This window comes from Heliangelus exortis, chromosome 1 (assembly GCF_036169615.1).
Source record: "Heliangelus exortis chromosome 1, bHelExo1.hap1, whole genome shotgun sequence".
NCBI lineage: Eukaryota > Metazoa > Chordata > Aves > Apodiformes > Trochilidae > Heliangelus > Heliangelus exortis.
The window spans coordinates 76,632,925-76,660,893 of NC_092422.1; the positions used below are offsets into that span (position 1 = coordinate 76,632,925).

Below are 27,969 nucleotides of genomic sequence, written 5' to 3' on the forward strand. Positions count from 1 at the left end.
CCATTACAACCAGACTGTGGCAAACACAGGCAAGTGACATTCTCCTGCTCCTAGTTTACTCTGAGTATAAGCAGAGAGACAGGATGCCTCATAATTTGTGTCTCACAGGTGTCTCATAATTCACCTGCTGTGAGCAAGAGAGAGGGAACAGCCTGCTCTCTGCCCAAGCCCAGCAACCAAAGGTGGCCACATCCCCAGTATGTCACCATTTGCAGTGGACTTCTGCCACCACTTCCCCCTTCTGCTGTGACATTCTCATGTCTGCAAGGGGAGGGGAGAGAACTGATCCATGTTAAAAAGGATTGCAGAGGGAGGGTAGAAAAGAACAGAGTTTTAAAAACACCTTCTTCACTGAACAGCTGTACACACATCTGAGTAGAACCAAGGCAGGAAAATTCATGGTCATAGGGGTAAGGTGCAACTCTCAGTTGCAGCATTCACTTAAACAGGCTCATTAATAAAGCCTGTTGAGCATCTGCCTGTGTGCTTTAATAATTCCTGGGGCCAGCATGTGACATTTTGACCAGGCTCAGGGCAACCCGTGGAAAGGTTGCAGTAGTGCTGGCCTTTGCATCATTCAAAAGATGAAATACAAATGACTTTCAAGTACTCCATTCTACATACCAGATGATATTTCCACAAATAATTGGCACCTTGAACATGGGATCAAGGGACACTGGCTATGGGACACCCCCACTGACCTTTTTTACTGAGATGTTTAGTGAGTATTTCACAGAATGCAGACAACAAAGCAATTAAAGTATTTTAAAATTTCATATTTTACTTCCTTTGCACATATTCAAGATCTGTTACCTTTTAATGGACAATCTGAAAATAATGCATTTTCACACTTAGTCCATATTCCAGCAGACTTAAGTGCTTTTCCAACTGATGTCGATACTAAATTACTTTGGGACTTGGATGAACACAGGCCTTCTGAATTATAGTGTATATTTGTTAAGAAATAAATCCCTTTTTTTATTTACTTGTAAAAGGTTTTACCTTCCTACACGAAGATTACAACACCATCTAACTAGATTCTGCAAAAGGCATATAAACCAATCAACAAATCTCTGAATAAAAGATGTCCCTCCAAATAAAATCCTGGTCTTACAAAGCAAAAGAGCAAAGCCTTCATTCCATCAGAGCCCCTTGAAAATTAACATCATTTTACTCATCAACATGACTCTTATCACAATCAACAAGTCTGGACAAAGCAGACAAGTTGTCTGAAAACAACAGTGAAAAGGAGAAGGCCCTTTAACTGTTCATGAACATCAGACACCCCAGAACTGGCTACTATGCCAGCAGTACTTTAGAGGAAAGCAACATTCAAGATATCAGCAATATTGCTGCCTCAATGTTAAAGGCTTTTGGAATTAGGATGCATAAGCAGAAAAACTAAAGGTATCTGGGAGAAATATTTTCCTAATGTTCATACAGAAATGGATATGCTTCTACAAAATACAGAAGTTACTTCTTGAATGCAAGAGAAAAAAAAAAAAAAAAGTAGAAAAAAAAATAGCATGTCAGTCTAAATCCTAGTACAATACTCTCATTCTCATTCCAGAGAATGGTAAACAGGTTGTGATTAGATTACACCACATTCAGTTCACTTGGTGCCCTAGAAATAGAGTACTGAGTGTCAGAGCATCTTACAATTGCTGTATGTCATCCACTGTCATGACAATGGAATCCAAGCAGACAAGCAAGCAAGTAAACAAAGCAAAGCAAACAGCACAGAAGTCCCCAAACAAGGGAAATTTTAGAACAAAACATGATTTTGCTGGGGCTTTGTTTTCTGATTCATCACAGATGCTTATTCTTCTCACGTACTTTTTTACAGTGCAAAAAAAAAAAAAAGAAGGAAAACTCCCTCTTCTCATCAGTCAAAGTGCTTAAACCACATCAAGTCTATGAACAAATTATTTTTAAATAGTTAATGAAAGAAGTTACTGGTGCTTTACTTAATTAGGTCAAACATATTTGGAAATCATGTACAGAGAAGACTTACAAAATCACTTACTGGAATAGAAAGAGAATGATTTTGATGGTTCTGAATGTTCAAGGCAAAGTAAAGACAAAATGGCAAGCCTGTCCTACCTTTGACATACCACTGTGAAGGATTACACGAAGCAGAAAGCAGAAGGAGAAAGGAAGACCAGGATGATTTAATCAATGTATTGACCATCCCTTGATGGCTCAGGGTTTGTTACTACTTCACATTTTATTTGATAGTAACAAGCAAATGTCTTTTTGTTCCCTGAAAAAAGTTCTTTAAAAGAAAAAGTGAGAGCGAATGTGTAAGAAACAAATATTAAGAATATTTAGTTCTTTGGTAGATTTTCCAGGTATGTATTCTTTTAGGTGAAAGCACATGACACTGCAATTCAGCTTATCTTGTGCCATTGTTTTTATCTTGTATTAACAAAATTTGGTCTATTTAATATGTTATTCACAATTATTTATTATTTTAGTGATAATTTAGCACGATGTCTTATTTAGCTATGCAAAAGCTAGGAAATCTTAATACTTAGGGCTTCATACAGACTCTTGCTTCTGCTGTGTTATAGATACTGCTGTCTACCTCATTTTATACGTCATCTGGTTATATTCCTGGGTACAATGACACTCAGCTGGCCTTGTCACTAAGCTGCAAAAAGACAGTATGTTGTAGTTCTGAAGTAATTATTTAAGATGGAGGTATTTCACCTAAACATCCATAAGCCAGACATGCACATATGGGCCAGTCACTACAGCCTTCCCTTTTGTCACTGGTACTAAAAAGCCCTTTTAGCATGTAATTCATCTGGGCTTCTCTTTTGGGATAAAAAAGATCATGTCTTAATAGTGCCTTATTTGTCTACAGACTGGGAAGAACACTTGAGTGACAATTTCAGTCAATAGAATCTCATGATAGTTGCTATTTTAAAATGTTAGTTGCATAGTCTGTACATACTACCTATCAGGACAGACATTAGCTGATCTATCTATAGATCTATATTTATCTATCTCATTTATCAGTAAATCTATAAGCCCAGCTATTTAATCAATAAACACTGTTTTTTCAGCAACACAATGCTGTCTCTTTGCAAACCCATTATGATCTTTTCTACTTTTCATGGTCAATTCACAGAAATTTTCCTTAAGATATGCAAATTTAAGAAGTTGCTAGTCCTGGCTCCTGAAGAAGACTGAAACTGTGACCTAAGTGAATGGTGGGATCAGGGATCAAAGCTCTTGTTTTCCCCCCATTCACAGATGATTCAGAAAAGGGCAAAGAGAGAAACAGACAGAAGTAAATTACAGACAGAAGTAGCTCAGACAGAAGTAAATTACACAACTGTAAGAAAAATACTATCTTTTCACAGAAGTGATGGGCTTTGTAACACACAGCTGTTAATGTCTTGGAAAGGAATGAAGAGCAATGGGAAGTGCTATCAAAACACTGTCTTATAAATACACCCAACACGTGCACAGTTTTCTTCTCCTTTCCCAGTCATACATAATCTACCTTAGCCTCTAAAGAAACTTGAAAAGGCAGAAAGTCTCGAAGAATAATTAAACCTTTGGAACAGATTCCTCATTGGGAAAAAAGATACACATGGGTGATATAACACACATCTATAAAAAATCAGGAGGGGCACGGAGAAGGTAGTTAGGGAGGAGTCACTCATTATCTCTTCCAGTAATAAAAATCAAAGGCTAGCAGGTTAAATTAGCAGGTACCACCTTCAAAACATACAAAGGGAGGTAACTCCTCACAGCATGTGATTTAACTGAGTGCAACTCTCACAGGAGTTACAAATATAAGGTGCAATGAAAACATGGCTACTGGATTTGATGAGGAAAAAAATTCTTTAGGGTTATTAAACACAAAGTTTAAAACAACTACAGGCTGTGAGGACTCACTGCAGGAATTTCTCTGTATGTTAGTCCTGTTCTCACACTCTTCCCTAGGCTTCCAGTATTGACTCTGGTTTGGAGGCATGACACCAGTCCAGGCACAACTCTGATCTGAACTACAGATGTCTCGGGATCTTCCAAAATTTCCTGGAAACCTAATTTTTTAAGATATGGAAACGGACTATTGAATATGGTACACTTCTGAAAGTAAATCTAAATAAAGCCAGGTGACATAAAAACAGAGTGATAAGACAAGGGAAACTTCAAAGGATTACTCCAACCTCTCTCTTCTCTGAAACATCAAACAACTAAGCTTTTCAATTAAAAGAAAACAAAACCATAGGGAGAACCAAGATAGCTGGAGAAAGAAAAAATGGGAAATTCTTCAGAGTTATAAAGCAGTAACTCTTACAGGCTAATTTAAATCCCTTCTTGCAGGATCTATGCACTGGATTGACAGTCAGCTACTGTAATGAAAAAAGACAAATCCACAGAACAGAAATATATATTGGCATTTCCTGTTTAGCCACTTCAGACTTTTCCTGATCTGAGATTCCAGCTCCTAGAATACTATCAGTGAAGCACTTGCAGCAACTTACCAGCTTCCTGAATACAGCCTGAAAAGGCCTTAACTGTCTCAAATTTTCTCTGAGATAATGCTACAGATCTATCTTCAGACACACAATTATTTCAGTATTTGAATGTATGAATATACACTCCCTCAGTTATGATATTCATGTAACTGTTTATATCATCCACATTCATGTAATTTATATTTTTGCATTAAAGAGTCTCAAACCTTCATAGTGAGGAAGACGTCTAATTAGTGAGACACTTCCACAGATTCCTAACTACCCATTTACAACTATAAAACATCTCTTCAGCGATTTCAGAACTGCTTAAATGGAAAATAACTTTAGTTCTTGTTCCCAGCTGTTGGGCTCCATTAAGAAATGACCTGAGCCAGCAGCAAATGTCCCATCCAGCTATCCATGCACTGAAACTACCAGGTGTTTACCAGACCACCAGCAGTCTACAGCCCACAGATGAAGAATATCTTCATTAGTGTTATGCAAGTCACTAGAGAAATATGAGCTATCTCAAATAACAGTCAAAGAAATGAGTAGGTAAAATATGCAACGCAAAATTTTTTGGTTTATTTCCTTGTCAGAAAAAAACCATGAATTAACATGAACAGTAAAATATCATTTTCTTTGGAACTCTAAGTAGCTTGATGAGCAGAACAGTGAATAATTTGCTTTTTTACAACACTACTCTCCACAGTTAAATCTTTTTTACCAGCAGGTGAGTTCAGACTCTAAAAGATTTGTATATCTGCATTTTAAGAAATTCTTAAAATGTCAAATTGTGGATAGGGAGAGGAGGGAAGAAGCTTTTTTCTTCTGATATGTTTGATATATTGGGCAGAAGAGAAACCTATGTCTTAACTCTCACATTTTATAACACCTGTGTATTTGTAAAATTTGGAATCCTGACATCTGATGCTGTTAGGATGCCAGTTGAAAATAATTAATGAACTAAAAAATGCCTATCTAAAAGCAAGACATACCAGAATCACTGATGAGTAAAAACACTCTAGCCGATTAAATGTAAAAAAAAAAAAAAAGAAAATACAAAATGAAACCCACAGCACACATGCTCCCAGCTACCTTATTTCAAAGCACTGAATGTGTGCACAACAAAATGAGCTGTACGAACAAGCTTCCTCTTTCTTCCTCAAGCTGCAGATTTGCAATAATAGAAGATGCTTTTGTGGGATTTTTTTTTTTTTTTTTTTTTTTGAGCAGATAAATCTTATTTCTTTCCTACTGGGTTTTGGGTTTTTTCATTTTCCTCTTTAACTGACTGTGGCTCACACAGATGAAAACGATCATGTTCCCTTGCACCCCTCACCAGGAATTTTACCATTTGGAGGATGCAGATTTGGACTTAATTTCTATCTTGTCTAGGAAGAATTCCTTAGTCAGTCTGCACCGAGTGAATGAAATTCCTTCCTGTTCTCCCAGGAGAACTGTGCTTATCTAGACTGCAGCTGGTAACCAGAATGATCCAGTCTGTACCATCCAGCTTAGAAACTGCTGTTATGAAACCTCTCTCTTTTACATAAATTAATGAATCTTACAACTGCTACATGGATCTCCACTTCCTTTTCCAACACTAAGGAAAGCAGTACAGTTACTTTCATCTCCTGGAAAAAAATTTTTTTTTTTGGAAAATCATAAGCAGCCAATGGTTCTTCTTTATGATCTTAATTTTAAAAGTGGAAACAATACTTCTCTGTTCTGGAAACAATACTTTGCTCTTTTGTGAAATTTATGAAGCTGACAACAAACTGCCAAGTAGCTGTTCAATATTTTTCAAATCCAGTTATTAAAAAAAAAAAGAGTAAACCCCTACAGTCATGTAGATAGTCTTAGACTTGCTGACAGCAAGTACTTCTTCCATTTTGGCATTATAGTTCTTTTCCTTAGATTATCTTTAATTTTTCTTTTTCAATGTCTTGTTGCTTGGTTGGTGTTTTTTCCCCACCCTGATTCACTGAAATCAGGAAAGAAATTACTCTTACAGAGAAAACTACAGAGCAGCAAGTGATAAAGTAAAATGCATGATCATCTCCATCTAATTCTCTTTCAACTAACTGAAATTTCATCTAATTTCCTTTGAATGAAGCCCTAAAACTCCTAACACAAATAGAAAATGACTAGTATACTATGTTTAATTTTTTAGCAAGTGCTTTAGGTACAGAGACTGCTGCAGAAGAAGCTGTCAGCTGTACATATGGAGGTCTACAGCTCTTTGGGTGGCCAGTGCATGGCAAATAGCCCAGCACCCAGCAGAAAGCAGGCACCAGCAGCCTGTACTTGGATACCAGTTGCTGCTGCATCAGGACTTCCTCCCCAGGAGCTGAATCGTCGCTCCCACTCTGTGTTTTTTACTTAGAAATTTTTACAAAGCACTAAGTCAACTAAAAGTAATAATATAAGCTCATGCCTACAGTATTTCAGAAATATTTTAGAAACACAAAATGTCACTGACCTATAGAAACACAGGCAGAGAGGCATTTTAGAAATTTACCTACAGACTTTTTATCCAACAAAGTGCCTGGCTGGTCTGTGATCCTTTTACACTACTCCTTTCCTACTTTCTCTTTTCTTTTTTAAAGAACAAGAAAAAAAACAACAACAAAAAAAAAAGGAAGATGGCATATTTTAAGAAAAAAAGCAACTCAGAAACCTTGTAGCTTCATTTTTGCACACAGATTGCTGACTGTGGAAAGCCAAAGCTGAGATAAGTTTATATCTTTCTTCTAGAAGTCCCCAAAGTAACCACAAAACATTAAACAGTTTACTTGGTGTCTCTCCATTCAGCTTTCTATAAAATTTTACAAGCATCAGTTGACTCCAATTTTCCTCACTGTTTCTTGAAGGAAAGGATAATTTCCATTTTATTATCCCAATATAATTTTCTCCAAAAAATAATTTGTATCAGTTTTTCTCATTTGTACAAAACTCCAAAAGTCACCTCACTCAGAAAAGGAATTAGTAAAGCTCCTCCTCTTTTTTCTGCCAAAAAAGAAGTGCAGTTTTATCAGTGCATCTGGGGAGGAAAAAAATGAAGGGTGCATTTTTGTTTATTAAGCAATTTGAAAAAGCAACACATCCTAAAGACTGTGCACTAGTTTTGTTCAACTGTAAAGTCACATTATTCTTTACAGTAAGAAAATTGAAACCAAATCATATAGAAATAAAAAACATCTGTGCAAGTTTAATGGCCAAACAGTCTGAAAGGAAAAAAAAAAAATTAAGCTAAAGAGAGCCAGGATAGAATATGTTTTCACACAGAATTAACCTCCTATTCTAATATGGTCTTCTATAGCAGAATTGGACATCAGGATCCCAAGCACACTTTTTCCTGCTTTCCTTTTTACCTACCCAGCATTTACAAAGTGTGCAGGAGAACCAAAGAAACCTGCAATCAAATCCTGTGCTCTGCAGAATATGTATGTTCCAATATAGCTTTAAACAGCCACAGAAAAAAAAAAAACCAACTAATTGTAAAAGAAATACCTCCTCTCCCATTGTGAAGCCAAGCTGCCTTTCAGCAGCTCCAAGTGTCCAAGAAGAGCCCTGGAGTTCTGCCCCTTCCACGCATGAGCTCAGCTCAGCTCAAGCGGGAGCCCAGCCCTGACACTGACTCAGACTCTGGGCCATCCCAGGGAAACAAAGGTTCCACTTGTTTGTTTCACAGGAAATCTGGAGCTTTTCCTACCTCTGCTCACGCGCAGCAAGAAGTTTCCTTTCCGTTCCCAGGCCAGCTGGTCTCCCCTGGCTTCTTGATACCAACAGCAAGGAAAGGCAATGAGGGTAAGGATATATGGACTTTGTGTGAACAGCCCAGGCAGAAAGTTTTGTGAATATCTCTGCAGGAAAATGAACTTCCGACAAATTCTTAATGTTTCAATCTCTCTGATTAAAAAAAAATAATAAAAAATGAGCAGCTGAATTTTTATACCATTTATGCCTTTGATTCAGCTTTTTTTTTTTTTTTTAAATAAATATGATCAAGAAACCGAACCATCACTAAGATGATGCTCTGTTCCATGAAAATCTTATAAATTCTTAATACTCCCTCCTCACCGACATGCGAGTTCTAAATAACTGAAAAAGGGCAGTGGAGGGAAACACACCACGGGCTTCTCAGATAATTTGGAAAAAATTAAAGATTTATATTTAAGCAAGCCACAAGATCCTATACACTCTCACTCCCATTTGACCTTATGTACTATTCAGCAAGCACTTCCACACAAACCTATCTACCATGGACATAGTTAAGCACACTCAACACATTCCTTATATATACAGAGCCCATTCCCTGCAGAGGCATTCTCACGAGAGAGCCAACTCAATTAGAGGAAAAGAAAATAGCCTCTGAAAAGAACATGATAAACCTAGGCAACATGTATATTTTAAGAGGGAGGGCAATAAATTGTTCACTGTGATTCAAACAAAAAAGAAAAAGCTTAATTTTCAGAGCCAGGATATTACAATGCATTTTTTGCCACAAGAGTGAAATGCAAGAACATAGGGAGTGTACACAAACTTATTCTCCGGAAGCTTTTTTTAAAAAACAGCTATCCCCTGGTTTTTATTTAAACATAGATATATTTGGGCCTAAACTAGTTGAGAGACTTGGATTAGATGATCTTTGAGGGATTTCTTGGCCTTACACTGAAAGGAAAACACAACTGATCTGAATAGGACTATCACCGCAGGTACAAATTTCCAGGAAAAAAAAGAAAAAAAGATATTTTAAAGAATGGAAATAACCAAGAAATGATGGCTCACATAGAATACATCTTACAGCAGCACTCCCTGTGTCAGCACCACTATGTAGAACAGGTTCAGAAGTGATTAAGATGATCACAAATTATTTTAAAGTTATATTACAACACATCGCTGTGAGTTCCAGAGAACACAGTACTATTGCTATTTATTTTAAGGCAGAAAAATAATCTGTAACACATTTATAATGTATACGATTTATGAGCATATAAAAGTGTAAGTACTACAATCAGGCATGACTTTTTAAAAATAATCCTCAACTAGGGAAAATTTAAAAAAGGAAACCCATTCAGAAAAATTCCATAAATGATTGAAGCTAAGTAGACTGAAAAAGATGACTGTATAAATTTTATTTTACAGGTTATATTCAGCTTGGCTTAAATTCATCCAGCCTTTTTAAATACCCCAGCAAGCATGAAAGTTATTTCTCTAATTTTCAAAGTCAAGTGGGTTAGATTATTTCTTTGCATAAATGCATTTTTCTTTTAATTTTCAAATTTTGTATGAGCTAAGAATATAAAATGTCATTTCATTAGAAACTCTATGGCATTTTCAAAGTTTCAAAAAGTTAACTCAGATGTAGCAATTAAAATTAACTTATACCATCCAACAAAATCAAAGTGGGACAAGAAAAAATGTTTTTTACTTAGAAATTCTATTTTTTAATAAAACTGTTTAGTCCTAAAGCTTTAATTACTTTAATTAATAATTTTATAACAATTAGATTTTACTTAGGTAGATTTTACCGTTATTAAGACAGACTATATCAAACTCAACAGACATCAAAAAAGTCAGCTTGTAAGTCAGTTGTATTACTTTCTGAAACTTTTTCTCCATACTGGAGATGGAACATGAGACAAATCTTTCTTAGAAATTCAGCTTATGTCCCAGTCAAGTACCACTGGAATTCAAGAAAACAACCTTAATTTAAACTATTACATTACATCAACAATTTGAGGCTTTTAATAATTCTTTAGAATTGCTTGTCAGAATATAAGGCTTGGTAATGGTACAGAATCAACTGAAATTCAGATTTCCTGTGATTAGCAAGCTACCAATTCACCAGCTGATCCCTATACTTTTACTGTTTCCTTATTATGACATACAATTGCATAAGGTTAAACCTACATATCCTGTTTTTCAGACTGAAGCATCTTAAGATTTCCTAATCAAAACCATAACTGAAAGATCAGGATAATTCCCTCCCAGAGAGCACTCCTCCAGAAGAATTCCTTCTGGCAGAAGCCAAGTGCTATGCCCCAGGAGAACAGATCAGATTTTCCACTTTGCTTTTAGGAGTAACTTCTGGTACTACCAGTACTTCCACCACTGATTCTATTTTTCTATGTTCTTCAAGTAGCTCCAGGAGGAACAAAAGTTGAAAATATTTTCCTCCAAATGCTCAGTGTGTTTCTTTCATAGTGACCAATCTTTTCTGAATAGCAACCCATGATGCACACGTGAAGTCTTGCAGCATGGCCAACAACTATCCTGTATTATTTAGAGTCCAATAGATGCTTCATTAAAGGGAAAAGCCAAAAAAAATGTTTCAAGCATCACAAACTATTCTGTGGGTAACCTCCTCTGCCAAAAACCTGCAAGTGCAGACAGATCTCTGGGGGCTGAACCCCACATGCCACCAATACCTGGGCAACTTTGTTCAGGCAGCTTAAACATTTTACAAACCAAAGCAAGAAAACATGAAAATACAGATATCTAATGGGATAACAGGGAAGGGCAGGAAGTATATAGGAGACCAGGAGTCACTATGCACTCATGCTTCTCTCTGACTCACCAGAGACACACTGCCCACCAAGGTTATCATATTTGTTCCCTTCTTTGAACGTAATTTTCCATTTTCTCTTCTATTCCCTTGGTACCAAGACCTGTCTTTAGTCAGTCTCTTCCAAAGGGGCTGCTTTTTGACCGTCTTTCATTTCACCAGCCTACCATGTTTTCCCTACCCTTCTTATAGCTGTGAATTAATTACCCCAGAAAGCATAAAAGTTTACTAAATAATTTATTTTTAATATTCACAGTGCCTTATGAACATCAGCCACCATTTGCAAATGTGTGCTATTTATTTTGCAGAATGAAAGAAACACAGATATTTGTTTTCCACACGGAACCTGAGGAATGGAAAGTTACACCAGTGAAGGAGTGAGCCCCTGCTGCAAGCAACCTGGCTCTCGTGACAGCTGCAGGAGTATGGGTCCTTCTTTACACCTTCCCTCACAAAGTGGCACTGGAATAAATGCTTAAGGCAGGGATGCCAGATGACAGCAGACAGCAACTTGAAAGCAAAACACAAATGCTGCTTGAACAGTTGAGTGCTTCCCCCTGTTCCTACACAGATTTGACACACTGCTGATGCTTGCCAGGATGGCTGCTGCCATCACCAATGGCTGTCTCTGAATAAATGCATGCCAAAAATCTGTGCTTGCAAGTGTAAAGTGCTGCACGCTTGGCACTCACATCACACGCCCTCTGCCTCAGCAGGTATTGTAATAGCGTCCATATTCAGGTAGTTTTGCTCACATCTATATTTGTCTTAGTGTTTTGAACACTGGCTTTAACATTTCTGTTAGAGGAGCGAGCACTTCCAAGGGCACTGGAGGGGGAAGGTGAGTAGCAGTGAGCAGTGCCATTTGGGAGCAAGCACCCACCAGGGCATTCAGCACACACAGCTGGGGCCGCCCATGCACTTTGGGTGCCATGGGGCAGCGCTGGCAGAGCTCAGACACTTCATTAACCAGCCTAGAAGTGCCAGAAGGAGCCTCTAACTTGCATTCATTTCTCCAAGACCTCTCTTTAAATGACAACTGAAAATTAAGGGGGAAAAATACTTTCCGCAAGGAACCAGGCAGCAACTGCGAGTTCAGGTGTGGCACAGATGTGACTGCCAGCACGATGCATACCCTGCAGTTCCTGAGTCCCGAGCGTGCTGGCTCAAAATAGTAACTCAGACCTTGCAGGCACTCGGTCTCAGAGCTTGCAAATTTCTGTCTGATTGCAGAAGACAGGTAGACTTAATAATTGACATGAGTTTCTAGCCCGTATAGCTCCTGTGTCTACTTCCATTACTTCTCCATTTCTCCTCTCCCAAACGTACTAAATGTCCACAGAAATAAAAGATTCTGTATAAATTTAGTGTGTTGCAATGAGAAGGATCCCTAAACAGCAGTTTATTAACTCTTACAAGTTGCTGGATGTACAGCCTCCCCCTTTGTATTAAATCACTATACTGGCTGCTATATTCCCCAGTCTGACAGTTGAGTATAATTTACATTACGTTCTGCCAAATATAATATGACGTCATAAAAAGCTGTTAATGAAATGTAGCTCTGCCCAAATTCACCACTGCAAGCCAGATATGAAAGACTTGCCTGAAGAAAACTACAAATATATTTCAAATGGAAAACGTAAGAAGTATTCTCAATAGTCTCTTCTGAAGTAAGGGCAGTTTTCTGAAAGATAAAAATGGCTTTTAAAGACTTTCTATTTTATATTCATCTATAAGGGCCTTTAGCATTCCCAGCTGAAGCCTCCACTCACTTACCAACCCGATATAGTTAACTCAGACTATGGAATGCACTAGTTGAGTGAATTTTCCTTTACTTTCAGAGATTTATTTTTAGATACAGGAGAGGAAAAAGTGATAGCTTGCTAGAACAATGGAAGCACATGCAGATCACACTGAAAGAAAGTCCAGCCTTAAAACAGAAGTTAGATAAGCTACTACAAAATGAAATGGGGAAAAAATGAAATAAGCATAAATAAGCACCTGTTTAAATGTTTTGAAGCTGCATGAGCAGGAAGGGAATTTTTTAATTCACCAGAAAACTAGTGCTGCTTCTGCAGTAATATGCTGAATTTTCTCAGGTGACCCAACATGACTATAGACACACTGCATTTCTTTAAAAAGTAATCTATCAGCAAGCTATGCCTACAGTCACATGCAACATTGTAAATTAGTTCACCTATCACTAGTGGGAATTTGAGTCATCAGGAATCTGATGCTATTAATACATGACCAGTGGTCAATACATCAACACAGAGAAGCAAAGGACTACAAAGCATATGAATTTGATTCTTTTATTTTTTAAAAAACCACAGGTCTGGTGACACTGCCTAAACTCCCAAAACTGCATCATTAATTTCCCTGGGATAATCTGCTTCTGTGATTTTTTAGAACAAACAACAGCAAAGCAGTAAATTCTGCACACCAGTGAAACCAATGAGGTTTCACGTGGTTCCTCAGCTTTGCCTTTATTTAGAGAGTTTATTGATTACCTTAAAAGACAAAGGCCACTATAACCTAACATTGTTGCCACTGGGCTAATAATTGGAGCACAATTAAGTTGCCTGGTGATTTACAGGAGAGCCTAATGGCATCATCCACCTCTGCTCAACTGGCACCAATCCTTTCTGCCCTCCTACTGCCGAAATTTGTGCAAAAGCATCCTTAACCTAACACCCCAGTAATTCATATCACCTCTGAGTGAACTATGATCTAAACTTATGATTCATAAAATTGAAAACACGTTAAAACACAAAGCGATAAAACCAACAAAATGAGGTTCTGTTGTTTCTTCAGTAAATGAGACTGGTATTTTCCATGGGAATTCCATTCTTCTAAATAATCCCACACTATAAAATCCTCACAGTGATTTATTGATGCTTTAAAAAAATATCAGTAGTTGTTATGAAATATTTTAAATCAAAAAGGGAACAGTATCACTGCAGTAACATAAAAAATGGTTCATCAATAACTGGGTCAAGAACAAGAGGCAGAAAGAGTATTAGAGATTCTAAACTTCAGAAAGAACTAAAAAAAATTTAGAAATTGAGGAAAGCATTGTTTCTGCCTCTTCAAAAGATTACAAGTTACTGAGAAACTGAGGCCACTTTTAAATGAGCAGGGCACATCTCCTAATCAAATTATAATAATTGCAATAATTATAGTAATAATATAATCATAACAATTGCAATCATAACCAAATGTCAGTGAATCATGTTTTGGTGTTATGTGTAGACCACAAAGAGCACAGTGCTGAAGTCTATGAATGGCACTGCTCAAAGGTGCCATTTGAGCACCCTGAACAGGAAAAATGCAATGACAGCAAATTTTTAGTTGTGGTCATGCTTGAAACACAAACAATGGATTCTGTTTATAAAAATAAAGCCATTGATTTCCACTAACCATGCCAAGTTCATAAGAAATATGATGGCATAGGAAAGAAGGTCTGTGGGTGTGAAGGAAAATTTTAACAATTTTCTGAAAATTCTGTATTCAATTTTTGGCTGGGTAACAAACCTATTCACTTACGAAACACATATATTTGTTCTTTGAAAAAAAAGCAGAGGTAAGACTTCTCATTATTATAAAGCAGCATAAGACTTCTATTCAGTGAATGGAGGCCACTTCAGATACACTTTGCAAACACTTCAAATTAAAGCAATGGACTTCAGAGTTCAAGGAATATGTAAATTATTTTAAACAGTTTCCCTTTAAAATCCCTACTGCAGGGATAGCTACAATTATAGTAAACAGCAGACACATTAAATCCTTCATATGGGATTAATGGGGCCTTATAATTTTTAAATTCTAATTGCCTATATTGGACTCAGGAGAACTAAATTTTGTGCATCATGTGAGTTCTCATCAGAGTTTGTATGCATCACCTCACAAGCAAGTATTTGTTACACATCAATTATAAATACTATTACTGTATAAATTATAATAGTGTGTTTACATTAGGTTTTTTTCTTCCTCCAAAACCTATTTCTTTTACATACCCAGATGCAGGGAATTAATAATTTAAAACTCACCTCTGGCAGAGCTGCTTTATTAAAATACACATTTTCTTACGTTACAGCACATTTTTTTGTCCCAAGTCCAAAAAATGTTTAAGTACAGCCATGTATGAGTTTGTCTGCCTGCTACCAGGTGTTTCCTATATACAAGGCAATTTTCCTTAAACAGGACTTGTAAAGAAAGACTTGTAAACTCCCAGCAACCATCACGTTATAAACACAAACATCTTCCAGAACAAGGTTAAAAAAAAAAAAAAGAAAAACAAAAAACAAACCCCCTTTTATATTTACCAACCTACGGTGCTGATAAAAATTCTTTCTCTTCATACTTAGAAAGATTTCATAAAGCCCAATTACACTTTAAACACTTCCAAGTTGTCAGGGTCACAAAAATCCATGCTGCAGAAAGACACCATGATGTCTGCTCTTTACCCCAGTCCTGAATGTGCCAGGAGGGAGGTTCATTCACTGGCCATCAGTGACCACAACCAGGCCTCATCTGTCCCCATCTTGTACCTGAGGTGAACTTTGATGAGGTACCACTGGAATACATATCAGTTGCTCCCAGTCCTGCACATGAACAAATCCTTGCACAGGAATTAATAAGCCCACCCAGAAACAGAAGGTAAGCAGAGCACCACGCAGGCTTTTGAAGAAGTCAGCAATGGTCAAGGAGTAATACAATACAGGTTTTTCCTTTGCCTTAAATTATCTCAGCTCTTCACTCCCCTCCGTATACAAAATACAAATTGCAGTCCACTCTAAAATATTTACAAAATCTCCCTCAGCATAACTAATTTATTAAGTTTCCACCATGCCTCTGCTGGATCTTCTGCCCCACCATGCCCCTTCTGCTGTACTGCTGTAACTCGGGCTGGACATGTGGGTAGGTGCTGTGGTCACTGAAATTCAGATCTAGTTTATAACCCAAAAGCTTTGTGGGCCAAAAAAGATGTAACTCATGAAGCACCTGGTTTTACAGGCAACTGGACAAGTACAGCTTAATAGGTGAGAAACTGCAATGCCAGGGAAATGCCAGGAAATCACCATGGAGACAAAGAAAATGCATAACATAATTATGGCCATAACAGAACTTGAGGGTGTGGAAGCATTTTAAACCTAAGCAAATCTAATTATTCACTTAAAGGAAGGCTTTCACAGATTTTTGCTTGGTTGTTACTTCAGTTAGGAAAAAGCATATTCCCTAGTGAACATACTTTAGAATGATCAGTTTGTTGTTTGGGTTTTTCTTTAAAGCTTGTCTCCTCCGTTTTATTAGAAACATCTCATTTTGCTTTCTAGTCTCTTTGTAATTTATTTAGTAACAGTTTTAAAAGCTTTGGAACAGAGAGTGCTCTCTAAAATGATGGTCTGTTTCAATGTGACAGGAAGTAAATTTTTTCCCCAGGTGGTTATCTCAGGACTTTTTTATGTTATATAGAACAAAACCACAAAAATAATGCTTTCCATTTTACTAATCCCTTTAAACAAAACTACACAATTTTGAAAGCATTTTAAAAATCAATAAACCCAGTACTAAGTTGAGATACTTAGGCATATGCCAAAGCTTCCTTTATTCTTTTTACACAAACTGATGGCACAGGGAGATGGCAAATATCTCACTCTTTGTTTATATGAGAATAGGTTGCTGTTTATTTCTTCACCTGTAAGTAACTGCAAACCTGAAAAGCCTCTCCAGTCTTGTTCTTTAAACTAATATTTTCTTAGAAAAAAGGCCAATGGAGGTATGAACAGAGGAGTAAACCTCTAAGCAAAGTAACAGTTCTTGCAGGAAGCTGACCCCACTGGGATTCACTTTTGGGTGTGCAGCAAAAAGAAAAGAAAACAAACAACAGAATCTTGGCCACAGAAAGATTAGGAAATAATGACCACAAATCTCAAAGTTTTGACCAGTGACAGAATATAGAACTTTAGGATGAAAATTTCTTTAAACCGACACTAAGAGAGAATTAAGAAATGAAACATACCTTATCTACTGGGAGAAAGTCATTTTCAACTTCTATTGACCTTGGTCGTAGCTTTATAGGTTTGTCTTTGAAGATATCTCCAAAGCCAACACCCTTGACCTTTTTGGGTTGGATTGCTGTGCCTCCATTGCCTCCTTCTGATTTTGTGCTGCAAGAGTCACCACCATCACTCTCAGAACCTGTAGCATCTTTTAGGCCTGTGAAATGGGGGGATGAAAGAAGGAATCTTAGTTGTGAAGCTCACTATTTGCAAAACAGATTGTGAGAGGAAAATGATTTCTCCCCACCATTCTCTATAGGAAAACAGAACCACAGAAACATGTAGAGAAGATGCCATGCGCTCATTTTGTGTTTTTAAAAATCACTTTATTTCATCACATTGGTGTATTGGTTAGAACATACACCAATTCACAAAACATGCATACTCCAGCATCAGAACTTCTTGTATGAAGATGGCCATTCCTTGAGTATGAAGAAAATCCTTTCTCCTCAGACGAAAATTATTCAGAAGATAACTCAAAAAATGAAAGAGTTAAATTCAGTTCTAGGGCAACTACTGTATAAAGCCACTTAAAGCTAACAAGCAGTCAAACCAGGCACGAGGTACCTTAAATCTGTGTGATTCATATCAAGCCAATTATACAATTAGTACCTAAAGCTACTCTACCTAGCTGGTAATATAAAGCTGAAAGCTGTTTAAAGAAATTTGCAATCAAATAAGCTGCATAATACGTTCCCTGCTGAAAATCAAATCTCTTTGCAGCAGAGACAGCCTCATAAGAAAAGCACCCATGCGCACTGTTCTCTAGGAATACAATAAATCAAAACTGACATTTTGATTTGCATTACTTCTCTCGGTGAATAGGAAAACTTATCTGTGCTTCTCTGAAAATATCTGCTGTTTGAATAGCAGAGGCCACAGATGCAATGATGCTTCAGCCACGTTGCAGAATGGTGCAGAATCAAGCCAAACAGTCACTGACAGCAGAAGTGACTCACTGCAGTCTCCTCCAACTGAAACAGCCCCCCATATCATTTAAATCTACCTTCCTAGGTGACAGATTTACTTAACTGTTTCCAGGAAAACCACAGCAATTGCTGCTACTACAGCACTAATTCCACCTAAAAATAACAAACCCAATTCCTCACATTTCCCTCACAAGCATGAAGTAAAAGACAGAAACATTTCATACAGTTAGAAATATCTTTCTAATTATTTTTGCATCACGGTCCACAAAATTATTGCAATGGATCTTCATTATAAGAGGTTCCCAGTACAGAAGAAAGATCCTTATTTAAAATCTAGACACCTAAAAGCAGAGATTGCATACAAGCCTCTTTCCCTTTGGTAAGCAAGTACTGTTACCCAAAAATTATCTATATTTCTGTCAAAAGGAAAGAAATGGCACTAAGGTCAGGAAAGTCTAGCAGATCCTTGTAAAAGGGCTGCAAGTTGTGGAGAATGTGTCAAGTTTTATTAAATCTTCATAGTGCCTCAGTTTCTACTAATTTCTGATGTGTAGAGGCAACAGAAACAGAATAGAGCAGTGCTCTGAGCTGGAAGCATCTGAGTATAAATTCCAGCCTACACTAGAACTTCACGTTAAAAACAGATGAATTACCTAAAGAAAAAATATACTTACAGTTAGTAAAAATCTTTATAAATACTTTTTTTTAAATACTACCAATTGAATCCTATTCTTTCGCTTTCCTAACTCAAGTGATGGTTTTGGTTTTAACAAACAGGCAGTCTTCATCCAACAACCTTCTGCCATGTTGGTGAGCAGTGACTTGCTCTGAGGTTTACTTTTTGTCTTCCTGGAAATTCACTGTTCAGGCACCCAACAGCTTCAAGGGCTACTCTCACCCTCTCCAATGAACCACAGAAACCACTGCAAATCCTGAGGCCAACAGGCACAACTTCATGATCCAGGATGCAAGGAGCTCATCTGTTAAATTAGCTTCAACACCAGGGTGCTGCTAGCACAGGAAATTATGTGTCAGGCCAGGGTTTTTAGAAGAACTGTTAAGCAGAACAACCACTGATTCCTGGTCTGAGGTTTTTTGTATCTGAAACTTGAAAGGAGAATCAATGTTTCCAGTTAGAAATAAACAAAAAAGACTACAGACTAAGCAAAATGTTTAGGCTCTTTGACTTCCTGAGCAACTGCTACATCTACCTGGTGAATATAAGTTACATTTCTGTTACTTTGAGAGTTCAATTTAGGTAGCACTGAACAAGGTATTTGATCCATAAAATGTGCAAGACTGGAATCTTTAAGGGCTCTAAATAACAATACTACAATTATTTTCTTAAAGATGCTAGGATATTGATTTCTTTACTTGAACTGCTTAATTTTCCTTAGAAGGGCCTGGGTGAAAACTCCAAGTCTGGTCTCACTGGTTTATTATGGTAGTTAAAACAGTAGAATTCCTGCTACCCATAGCAGAGCCATTCCATGACGTGGATGTGCAAGGTTAGATTAATTAAGCCTCAGAGATATATATCTCTTCAGGAAACAAATCAAAGCCTCTGCCTCTTATTCCCACACTTTGTGACTTGGTCAGTAACAGAATCAACTGTAAGTTCTAGTAGCTGGACCTTTCCCAGCATTCCAAAACATCAGTCACTAGGGCCCTGGCTGAGACAGAAGGTAGAGCAAATTTTCTTTACTATTTCTAAATGCAAAGAGAAAGGTCACTGTTCAACTATAATGAGTCAAAAATCGTATTTCTGAGAATAAAATGTCTACAATTAAAAAAAACACAACAAACTGAAACAAATCACAGTGATAATCAATTCTTTTCTGAACACCAGACCTTAATATGAGATAGGAAAATTACCCTCTGGTCAAGTTTCCCTATTCCATCATTGCCAGAATCTCCTCTGCTCTGTGACAGAGTCAAGAAGGAATGCAGAGATCTCCCTCCACCGGTGACTGGATTTTAACTGAGAGGATCCATGACTGCTCTTAGCCACTCCCCGAGATTAACAGCAAAGCTAATCACTAATTGTGGGAGAAGAGGACCTGACCTTGGCCCATTGTCAGAAATACAATATGGAAGTAATTATGGGAATTACACAATAGGTCTCACACAGACTTCCAGATCTTTGAAGCCTGCATGAAAAAGAGATCACAAACCTCAAGGGGCTCAAATAAGAATTAGGCTTTTGTTTCTGGGTCAATTGTTTATCATTACTCCATCTTTTTCTTTTGTTGCCATTCTTCTATGATGAGACATCACACCTTGTATCAGAAACCTCACCTCAGGCTTAAAACAGATTTCCCTAGCTGACGATAATTCAAAACCCACTTAATTCTTAGTGCTGCCACAGAGCTTTGTCTTCGTATACATCCTTGTACTAAAAGCAACATAGGAAATAACAGTAATTTTAAAAATAATTTTTAAATGTGGGCAGAATAGACTGAAGTGATGCCCATCTAAACTAAAATGCATCTGCCCAGATACAGGGGCAAACCTTACAAAGCTCATGCAAATTAAAAGAATCCTTCCTTATGATTAGGAAAACTAAATCACTTATTATTTTTTGATGGACAGAAGCTGAGGATCCCTCTGGACTCAAATAGACAAGAAAGAGTAAGAGCCATACTAGTCTCCTGCTCTTGCCACTATGTGACAGAGGGAAAGAGACAAAGGTGACAGGAGGATAATATTCAGTGGAAATTGAGAACAAATTAGATAAAATTACAATATGAAGTAACATTACAAAAAATAATGCAGTGTTTAAGTACAATATAGTCCTGCAGAAAATCATTTAGCATAGTCTTACTCTTAAAAGTGTGCTAAGGAGACTCTCTCTTCCCTTCCCCTCAAGGTAGATATACAGCCCTGTTTTGTACATATAAAAAACTTGCAAGCAAGAATTTGCAACACTCTGCCCACCCTTGCCTAATAAAGTCTTTCCTCTCATTTACTTTTCATTGGATTTTTCCCTGATATATATTCAATTTACATATATAAATATATATATATACACCATAATATGTATATATAAAAATATATATACATCAGCAATTCTCTGAGCGACCCTGCCAAGTGAGGCTGCACTGGCCTACACATGGAAATGATGACTGATGATTGAAATGATCCCTCCCCCCTTAAAAATGGAGAAATGTCTCTCTTCCAACAATCCATCTTTTTTTTTTTTTTTCCTTAAGTTCTCCATGGCCTTTTTCACTACTAGTGAAAAACCTTAGTAGAAGAGAACTGGGGGAACACTTTCCCCAAAAGACAAATGCAGCCCACAGATACACAGCTGGGAGCTACTCAGGAACCTGAGTAAATAAGACTGTCAGGTTATGAATTTTAAAAGTGAAATTTTCTGACAGAGTTCCAGTTAGCAGGGAAGTCAGGTTGCTAAATGGGCATTAAAAACTGGAGAGCATTAAAAACTGGAGAGCATTTCAGCTGGCACAGATATCTGCTGCTACTGACCAATACACCCACGCAGTCTGAAACAGCTGTGGTCGAGCTTTGAACTCAAGCTCTAGGGTAATGCCAGGAGCAAGCTGCTGTCCTCAGAAACATGGGACACATCTTTCACTTTTCTTTTAAGTCTAGTTATTAAATACTTCAAATATAGCCGGGCCCAGAGAAAAGTTATAGTAGTCAGGCTTCTGATTACATTTTTTTTTTTTTTTCATTTTTAACAGCAACTTTTTTAGAATCTGCCAGCATTTTAAGAGCTGACAAGCTAAGAACATAACATCAACATGGTGCTCTCTAATGTGCCTCCTATTGCGCAACTCCTACTAGTGAGAAAATTTTTTAGATCTTTAAAGATTCTCAGTAAGGAGGCAAGTCTTTCGTAGGGTCACTTCCCATTTCTGGCTCCATAAGCAAAGACACTTTATTCTTTCACCAAGATTTACTGTTGCTGAATCATCATCACCACAAGGCAAAGCTCAAATCTGAGTGTTGGGTACACTTGTATAGTAAGCTCCTTAAAGTCTGAACATGACCAGCATCAGCACACAAGAAGCTAGAATTCCTGGGAGCCAAATATTCCCAACTTCTGGCTGGGACAAGTATGGGATTAGAGACATATGGCTATTTAAAAACACTCAGAGCAATAAGATTCTCTGTTGCTTCATGCTCTTTACAAACGCAAGATAATTTTGTATTCATGAAGATGAAATTCTCACAACACTGTCTGGAAGAATTTCACACTCCACACACATCTTTTTCTCTATGGGTATATAAGAGAAATTAGTTTTCTCAAGACATTTCTAACACACCATATTCATGCTATGCCAGGTCTTCAGGTCTTTTGAGAGCAACGTTCTGAAATGTACCAAAACAGATTAGCTCAAAAAAGGATTTAAAAAGATGGCAACATCAGACTAAATTCACTAATGGCCCCGGAGTTGTGCTGGCGTCAAACCAAGATTCTAAATCAGAAAGATATTTAGGGATGAAAAAGGGCTGTGTAAACTAAAGCTGTTTCAAAAAAAAAATAAACAGCTGTGATAAAATTAACTCCATTCAAAGCAGGAAATGAATTGTTTTTACATAGCTTAAAATGGTAGGAAAAAAGGGGAATACATTGTGAGCTTTAGAGCTTTCTATTTTGAGATGCTATTTAGCAATTTAGTTTTTATTCTTTATTCAGGGTAGTTCTCTTCATGGACAAGGTATGGCACTGGGCAAAAGACAGACCACTCTGATGATGTATAAGCCAACGATGCTTTAGCCCTCCAGGCACTTCTCAGCCCAGCTCTGTTAAGTGATGTAAAGGTCAGACATTCGGTGGCACACACCTGAGATGGTGCAAAGGATCTCCCAAATTGGTCTGGCAGCCAGAGAGAAACACTGTCAACTGTGTTTAATAGAACAAAGACCTGTGTAAATGGAGCTTATTGGGGTTTTTATGGAAGGGAAGGAAGGCAAAGGGAAACATGTCCTTCCCTTCTATTTAGAGAATGACAGAGTGGAATGCCTAAGTGTCCTATCTGAGGACAAAGAAGGTGAACTTATACAAGGCAGTAGATAAGACAGGAACTGTCCTTCTTCCTTTTTGCTCATATACTGTTGAAAACTGAACAAATATCCACAACCTATGAGGTACTTATCTGGAGCTTGCTTTCTATCAAAGTCCTGTATTTTGCTGAAACAAATACATCCCCAACAACATTCCAGAGTGTCATAAAAATTTGAAAACCAGAAAAGGAAGTTTGATTTTAAATGCTACTGCAGAACAAAGCAATCATGATTCTTCATAGTTTAAAGGTTAGTAAGTTCATGGTGTCAAAAAACAAACTTCTGCTTCTCTACCAAGGGTGGTTAAACATGTACAAATGGCTGAGGCAGACTATCTCAATATTAATCATTATTTGTTATCCTCAGTTATATTCCTTGAAGAAACGTAGCCATGTAATCTAAACATTTTGTCTTTTCCTTTCATCATGTTCATTTTCCTTAGCGGTTCTTGCCACATAAGAAACAGCCCAAATATTTTTATGCCTGCACAAGAAATCATGCAAGGAAGAGCAGTGTCCAGCACCACGTAGCAGCATGCATTAAGGGCAATGCAGCGTAAGCATCTTCTGCAGCATGAACACAGAGCCATCAATACAGAAGTTGGTGGCGTCACCTCATCCCCAGCCATTTCCCCGAGTACTGTAAGAGCGAATAGAAACAATCATTCATTCGTGAGTTCTACAAATGGATCATCATCCTCTTAATTTTCAAACAATTTTTTTCACCACCCTTGTTCTCACCACGTACAGGAACATGATTACATATGAAAGGATGGATAAGTAACCAGACCAGAAGGATTCTTTACCTGCCACTCAGCAAAAACTTGTCTTTTGTAAGACTCATGGAAAACCATTTGCTAGTGGGTCAACAGAAGAACTGAACATGTTTCACCCCAGTCACTGTAATTCTTCCACCCACCACCCCCAATGCCTTCCCATCTGTACACTCGTTATCCAGAAAACACAATGCCTACTTTTAGTCATAAAAATGTTTCATCCAATTTTAGCACTGTTTCTTAGATGTTATTTTTTCATTGTAGCAGCTGTCTATCTTCTCCATAAGCAAGTTATAAGAAGTTGAGATGAAATTAAGAATTGTAAATGTTCCCTCTTCAGAACTGTTAAAGTCCTTATTTGCATTTCTCATTTAACTTAGCTCACATCCAGACACTCTTAAATGAATTTAATAACATCACAAAATCATCAGCCATATTGATTTCTTTGAACCCTGACCAGATACTGTTTGTCAAGAATTAGAGGGAGGCTTTAAAATAAATAAATAAATAAATAAATAAATAAGTGGTGGAGCAATAGAAAACACAATTAAGGTTACTCACGAATACTTCTGTTTCAACGATCCTGTCTCATCTTCTTCCATTATATCTAATATCTATTACTGACAGCATTGTGGATCCACACATAAGGAAAGAGAGGCAAATATTTGTCAAATCAAGCACTGTATCTGCCCTGTTCCTCAGTTATGGCATCTTCAAAGAAAAAGAAAGTGAGGGAAGAAAGAGAAAATAGACCAGTAAAAATATAAAAAATTTCAAATGCAAGACACATTTTTTGTGGAGGTGCAGAAAATTTGCAGGATGAGAAAAAAGAAGGCTGTGATCAACAAAACAACTAATTTTTTGTTGCTCTGTGTCCCTCTTCACGCAGCATATGAATTAGCAAAAATTTTCTGACAGCACTTTAATGAGCAGAATGCCAAAGGAGTTGGAACTATTGCTGAGCAAAGCCTGGCATATCTAATGACCAAGAAAGCCATGTCAGCATATGAAGGCAAGGCTTAGTGTTTATGCAGAAGACAGTCTTGCATATTTCAGTGGAAGGTATCTCTAGAAGCAGCTACTCACTATTTCAACACTACTTAGCTATTGTAGGCCTTGGTTAAGTAATAAAATTTATTTTAAACACAGCAGTAGCAAAATGGCTTTCAAAATAAAAGTATTTTAGCACTAAGCAAACATTTGTGAAGTAAATGCTCTAAGTTTGCTTCAAAAGATGAGCAGTGCTTCATGCAATTTGATACAGGTGAATCCAATCACCCTTTGGGTATAACCACTCTAAAGTTATGAACTGACTCAAGCTTGACTTTGGAAGAAATCAGAAAGCTGAAATTAGAGAAGCTGTGGGTTGCTTTAAACATTTATCCCCAAACAAAAACAATTCTGTGGAACATCTCCAAATGATTTTTACTACAGACATAAGCACATGGATGTTTTCCTAAAAATAAGGACCAGAGATAAGATATTAAATGGAAGGAGCTGGCCACACCTTCAGGAGGCCTCCTGTGGAAGAGTATGAGTATGCAGGAAGTGAGCTGCCAATAGATGTAGCAGGAAGAATAATGAACCTTCCTTTTTTTATGTTAGTTTGGGAGATAACATCTCTGATAATATCAACAATTCCAACCCTTATTTTGTTTACACTTTCCCAGATGACCTGACTTGCCCACTTCAGTCCCAGTTCCAACCGAGTAAGGAACAAATAGGCCACAAAAATAGCTGGACATCTGGCCCTCTGAGATGCAGTTTTACAGAGAAAGCAACATAGCTCTGCAGCATGAAAAAAACATGCAAGTCTCAACCAAATGCCAAGGGAGATAGCATTACACAATTCACCTTTGGCCAGCTTTGAAAATAAAGTTTAGATGAGTGTCTTCTGTAGGTCAAGCTGTTTTCTTGCAGCTGGTTATGCCTGTAGATACCCATGCAACCCTGCACTCTGTGAAATCAGATGGCTGAAATTTATTTTCTGTGACTTGACACAACCATGGACCACTATGTTAATAAGGAAAACTAAATGTAGAGCTATAGCACAACTGGAAAAGTGACTGAATTCTTCCTGACTTCACTTAGGCTCATCCTAAATGATTCCAGAAAAGAGGCAGGGTCATTTGACACTTGATAAAAAACGGCCTGGACATGGAGAGTAGGTTTCTGGAAAATTCTGAAAGGTAATGTTATGGCAACACTGCCCAGAAAGATTAATATTGTAAAATTAAAGGTTTCAAAAGCAAACCTTGCATCTGATTTGAAGCTAGATCTTAAAGTCAGAAGTCAAGTACACTGGAGATTTACTTTATAAATCCTTATTATGGCTCATCAGTTAGGTGGATTCAAGGACATGATGGTCTAAGAACTCTGCAAGAAGCATGCAAGTTGAATGATGCATAAGCAGTCATGAAGACTGTAATGTGAGAATCAGCAGAATAATGTGAAGACCACCAGCCATATGGTCTGCTCCAGCCAGGCAAGAGCTTGGTTGGATACCTGAGAATAGCTGCAGAAAAGAGATGAATTCCAATAAACAGGGAGATAATTCTCCACGAGGAAAAACTTGGAGATGCACACATCCACAAAGATTTCTGTTAAAAAACTAACTCATGTTTTGTTTAAAAAAAGCTGTAAGTTGAGAATAGAAGACTACCACATCAACTGCTTCATCCTTTGCTGTGAACATGCATAAGACAGAAGTCCTCAGAGGTAGGAGAGCAAACGCCTCCACTCAGAAAGAAGGAGGAAGGGCAGCAGAGCTTGGATCTTCTGTAAGGAAAGCTGTCTGGGATGAAAGCAGATGCCAAAGTTAGTACAACACCCTGTTCACTAGAGGATAGGACTGAACACTTTGTACTTAGTCACACTGAATGTGACTCACTAAGATCTCTTTCTGCTAGACTTCTCAATGAGGAAGCAGGTGGAACGACAGATTTCTGTCTTCCTTGCTTCCTCTGTCTTGCATCTGGTGTCACCAACCTCTCTTCTTCTGGATTAACAAGGTAGTAAAAGCATATGAGGAGCAGCATGTTCCCTGCTTCCAAAATGCAGAAGGCATGAACCTGAACATGAAATAAAAGTAGCTTTATATCTTTTGCCTTCCTTGGCAGAAAACAATGTATCAACCCAAATGCTGTGAGTAATAGCTGTCAAAGACAAAATGCCAAATGAAGTGCATGCATTAAATTTAAAAAGAAAAAAAAAAAAAAAAAGAAACCAAACCCACAATACTCGTTAAGAAAAGCAAAGCATAGTTTATAAATTCAGCAGTCACAATGGGAACTTTATTTTTAGAGCAGAAGAACTTTTAATTCAGAGATCTGTGATGACTACCAACAGTCTTCATGTTTCAGGTGGTAGCCATGATGGGGCTAAATGGTTTTAATTTCAATCCACAGCTGAGACCCAAACATCCAATATAATTCACAATTTATTGTGAGCTTACAGACACACGTTCTACAGACATATAACACACACATGCACAGAAGGAACGAGTGCATTCTCATTACATTAAGGCTAGGCAGTTATCAGCAGCAAACTGACTTGAGCTTACAAATATATGCATGTAGAGTAGCCATAAGTGAGTAGCAGTGGCACAATTTACAAGTGTAGATAAATCAAACAAGTACTGAAGACTAAAGCTATTGCTTGTTGATTTTGAAACACACTCACTGTTATAGCGTCTGTAGCTGTCAATCTTTGCCGGTACCACTCTGTACAGAATTGTCCCTTCAAAGGCAGATATTCCTGACAGCAGGCAAGAGAAAGGAAAAGAAAAAAAAAAAAAAAACAGAAGGGGCAGGGTGGGGGTAAAGAGATCGAATGATGGTAAAAAGAAGGGAGAGGAAGAGGTTTTAATCTGTATTTTCAGGCACTAACATTTTTACAGTCTCATTAGCAAAACAACGAGAATATTAATGAAAGTATCTGATTGTACATGAAGTTAAAATATTCTTACTGCATGTATGTCAGATAAAGGAATCTCATGATTTTGCTAAAGCTGTTCTTTACCATGTCCAACAGAATACTTGTTTTCTTAGGTTTTATCTGTTGCCCATCAAGTTGGAAGACTTGCAAATGAAATTATTTGTCTGTCTTATTCAGCCTC

The 27,969-nt window shown here is 37.5% G+C and overlaps 1 protein-coding gene and 1 long non-coding RNA gene across 12 annotated transcripts in view; both read right to left on the reverse strand.

Moving 5' to 3' along the window:
• SH3KBP1 (SH3 domain containing kinase binding protein 1) overlaps positions 1-27,969 on the reverse strand; it is a 221,591-nt gene that overhangs the window by 69,687 nt on the left and 123,935 nt on the right. For 8 of the 11 annotated variants that reach the window (XM_071749412.1, XM_071749433.1, XM_071749451.1 and 5 more), the window contains 2 exons: positions 27,534-27,608; positions 17,075-17,271 (listed from right to left, as the gene is read on the reverse strand). In XM_071749412.1, the coding sequence (XP_071605513.1) occupies positions 17,075-17,271; positions 27,534-27,608 (272 nt within the window). Of the gene's footprint in view, positions 1-7,994; positions 8,058-17,074; positions 17,272-27,533; positions 27,609-27,969 lie in introns of those variants that run through there. The other 3 variants (XM_071749422.1, XM_071749486.1, XM_071749504.1) reach the window with 2 other exon arrangements.
• Positions 17,419-25,737, reverse strand: LOC139798605 (uncharacterized). Its single transcript, XR_011726874.1, has 3 exons — positions 24,414-25,737; positions 23,691-23,716; positions 17,419-17,589 (listed from the first exon to the last, which is right to left on the reverse strand). It is a non-coding gene; the product is annotated as an uncharacterized lncRNA (long non-coding RNA).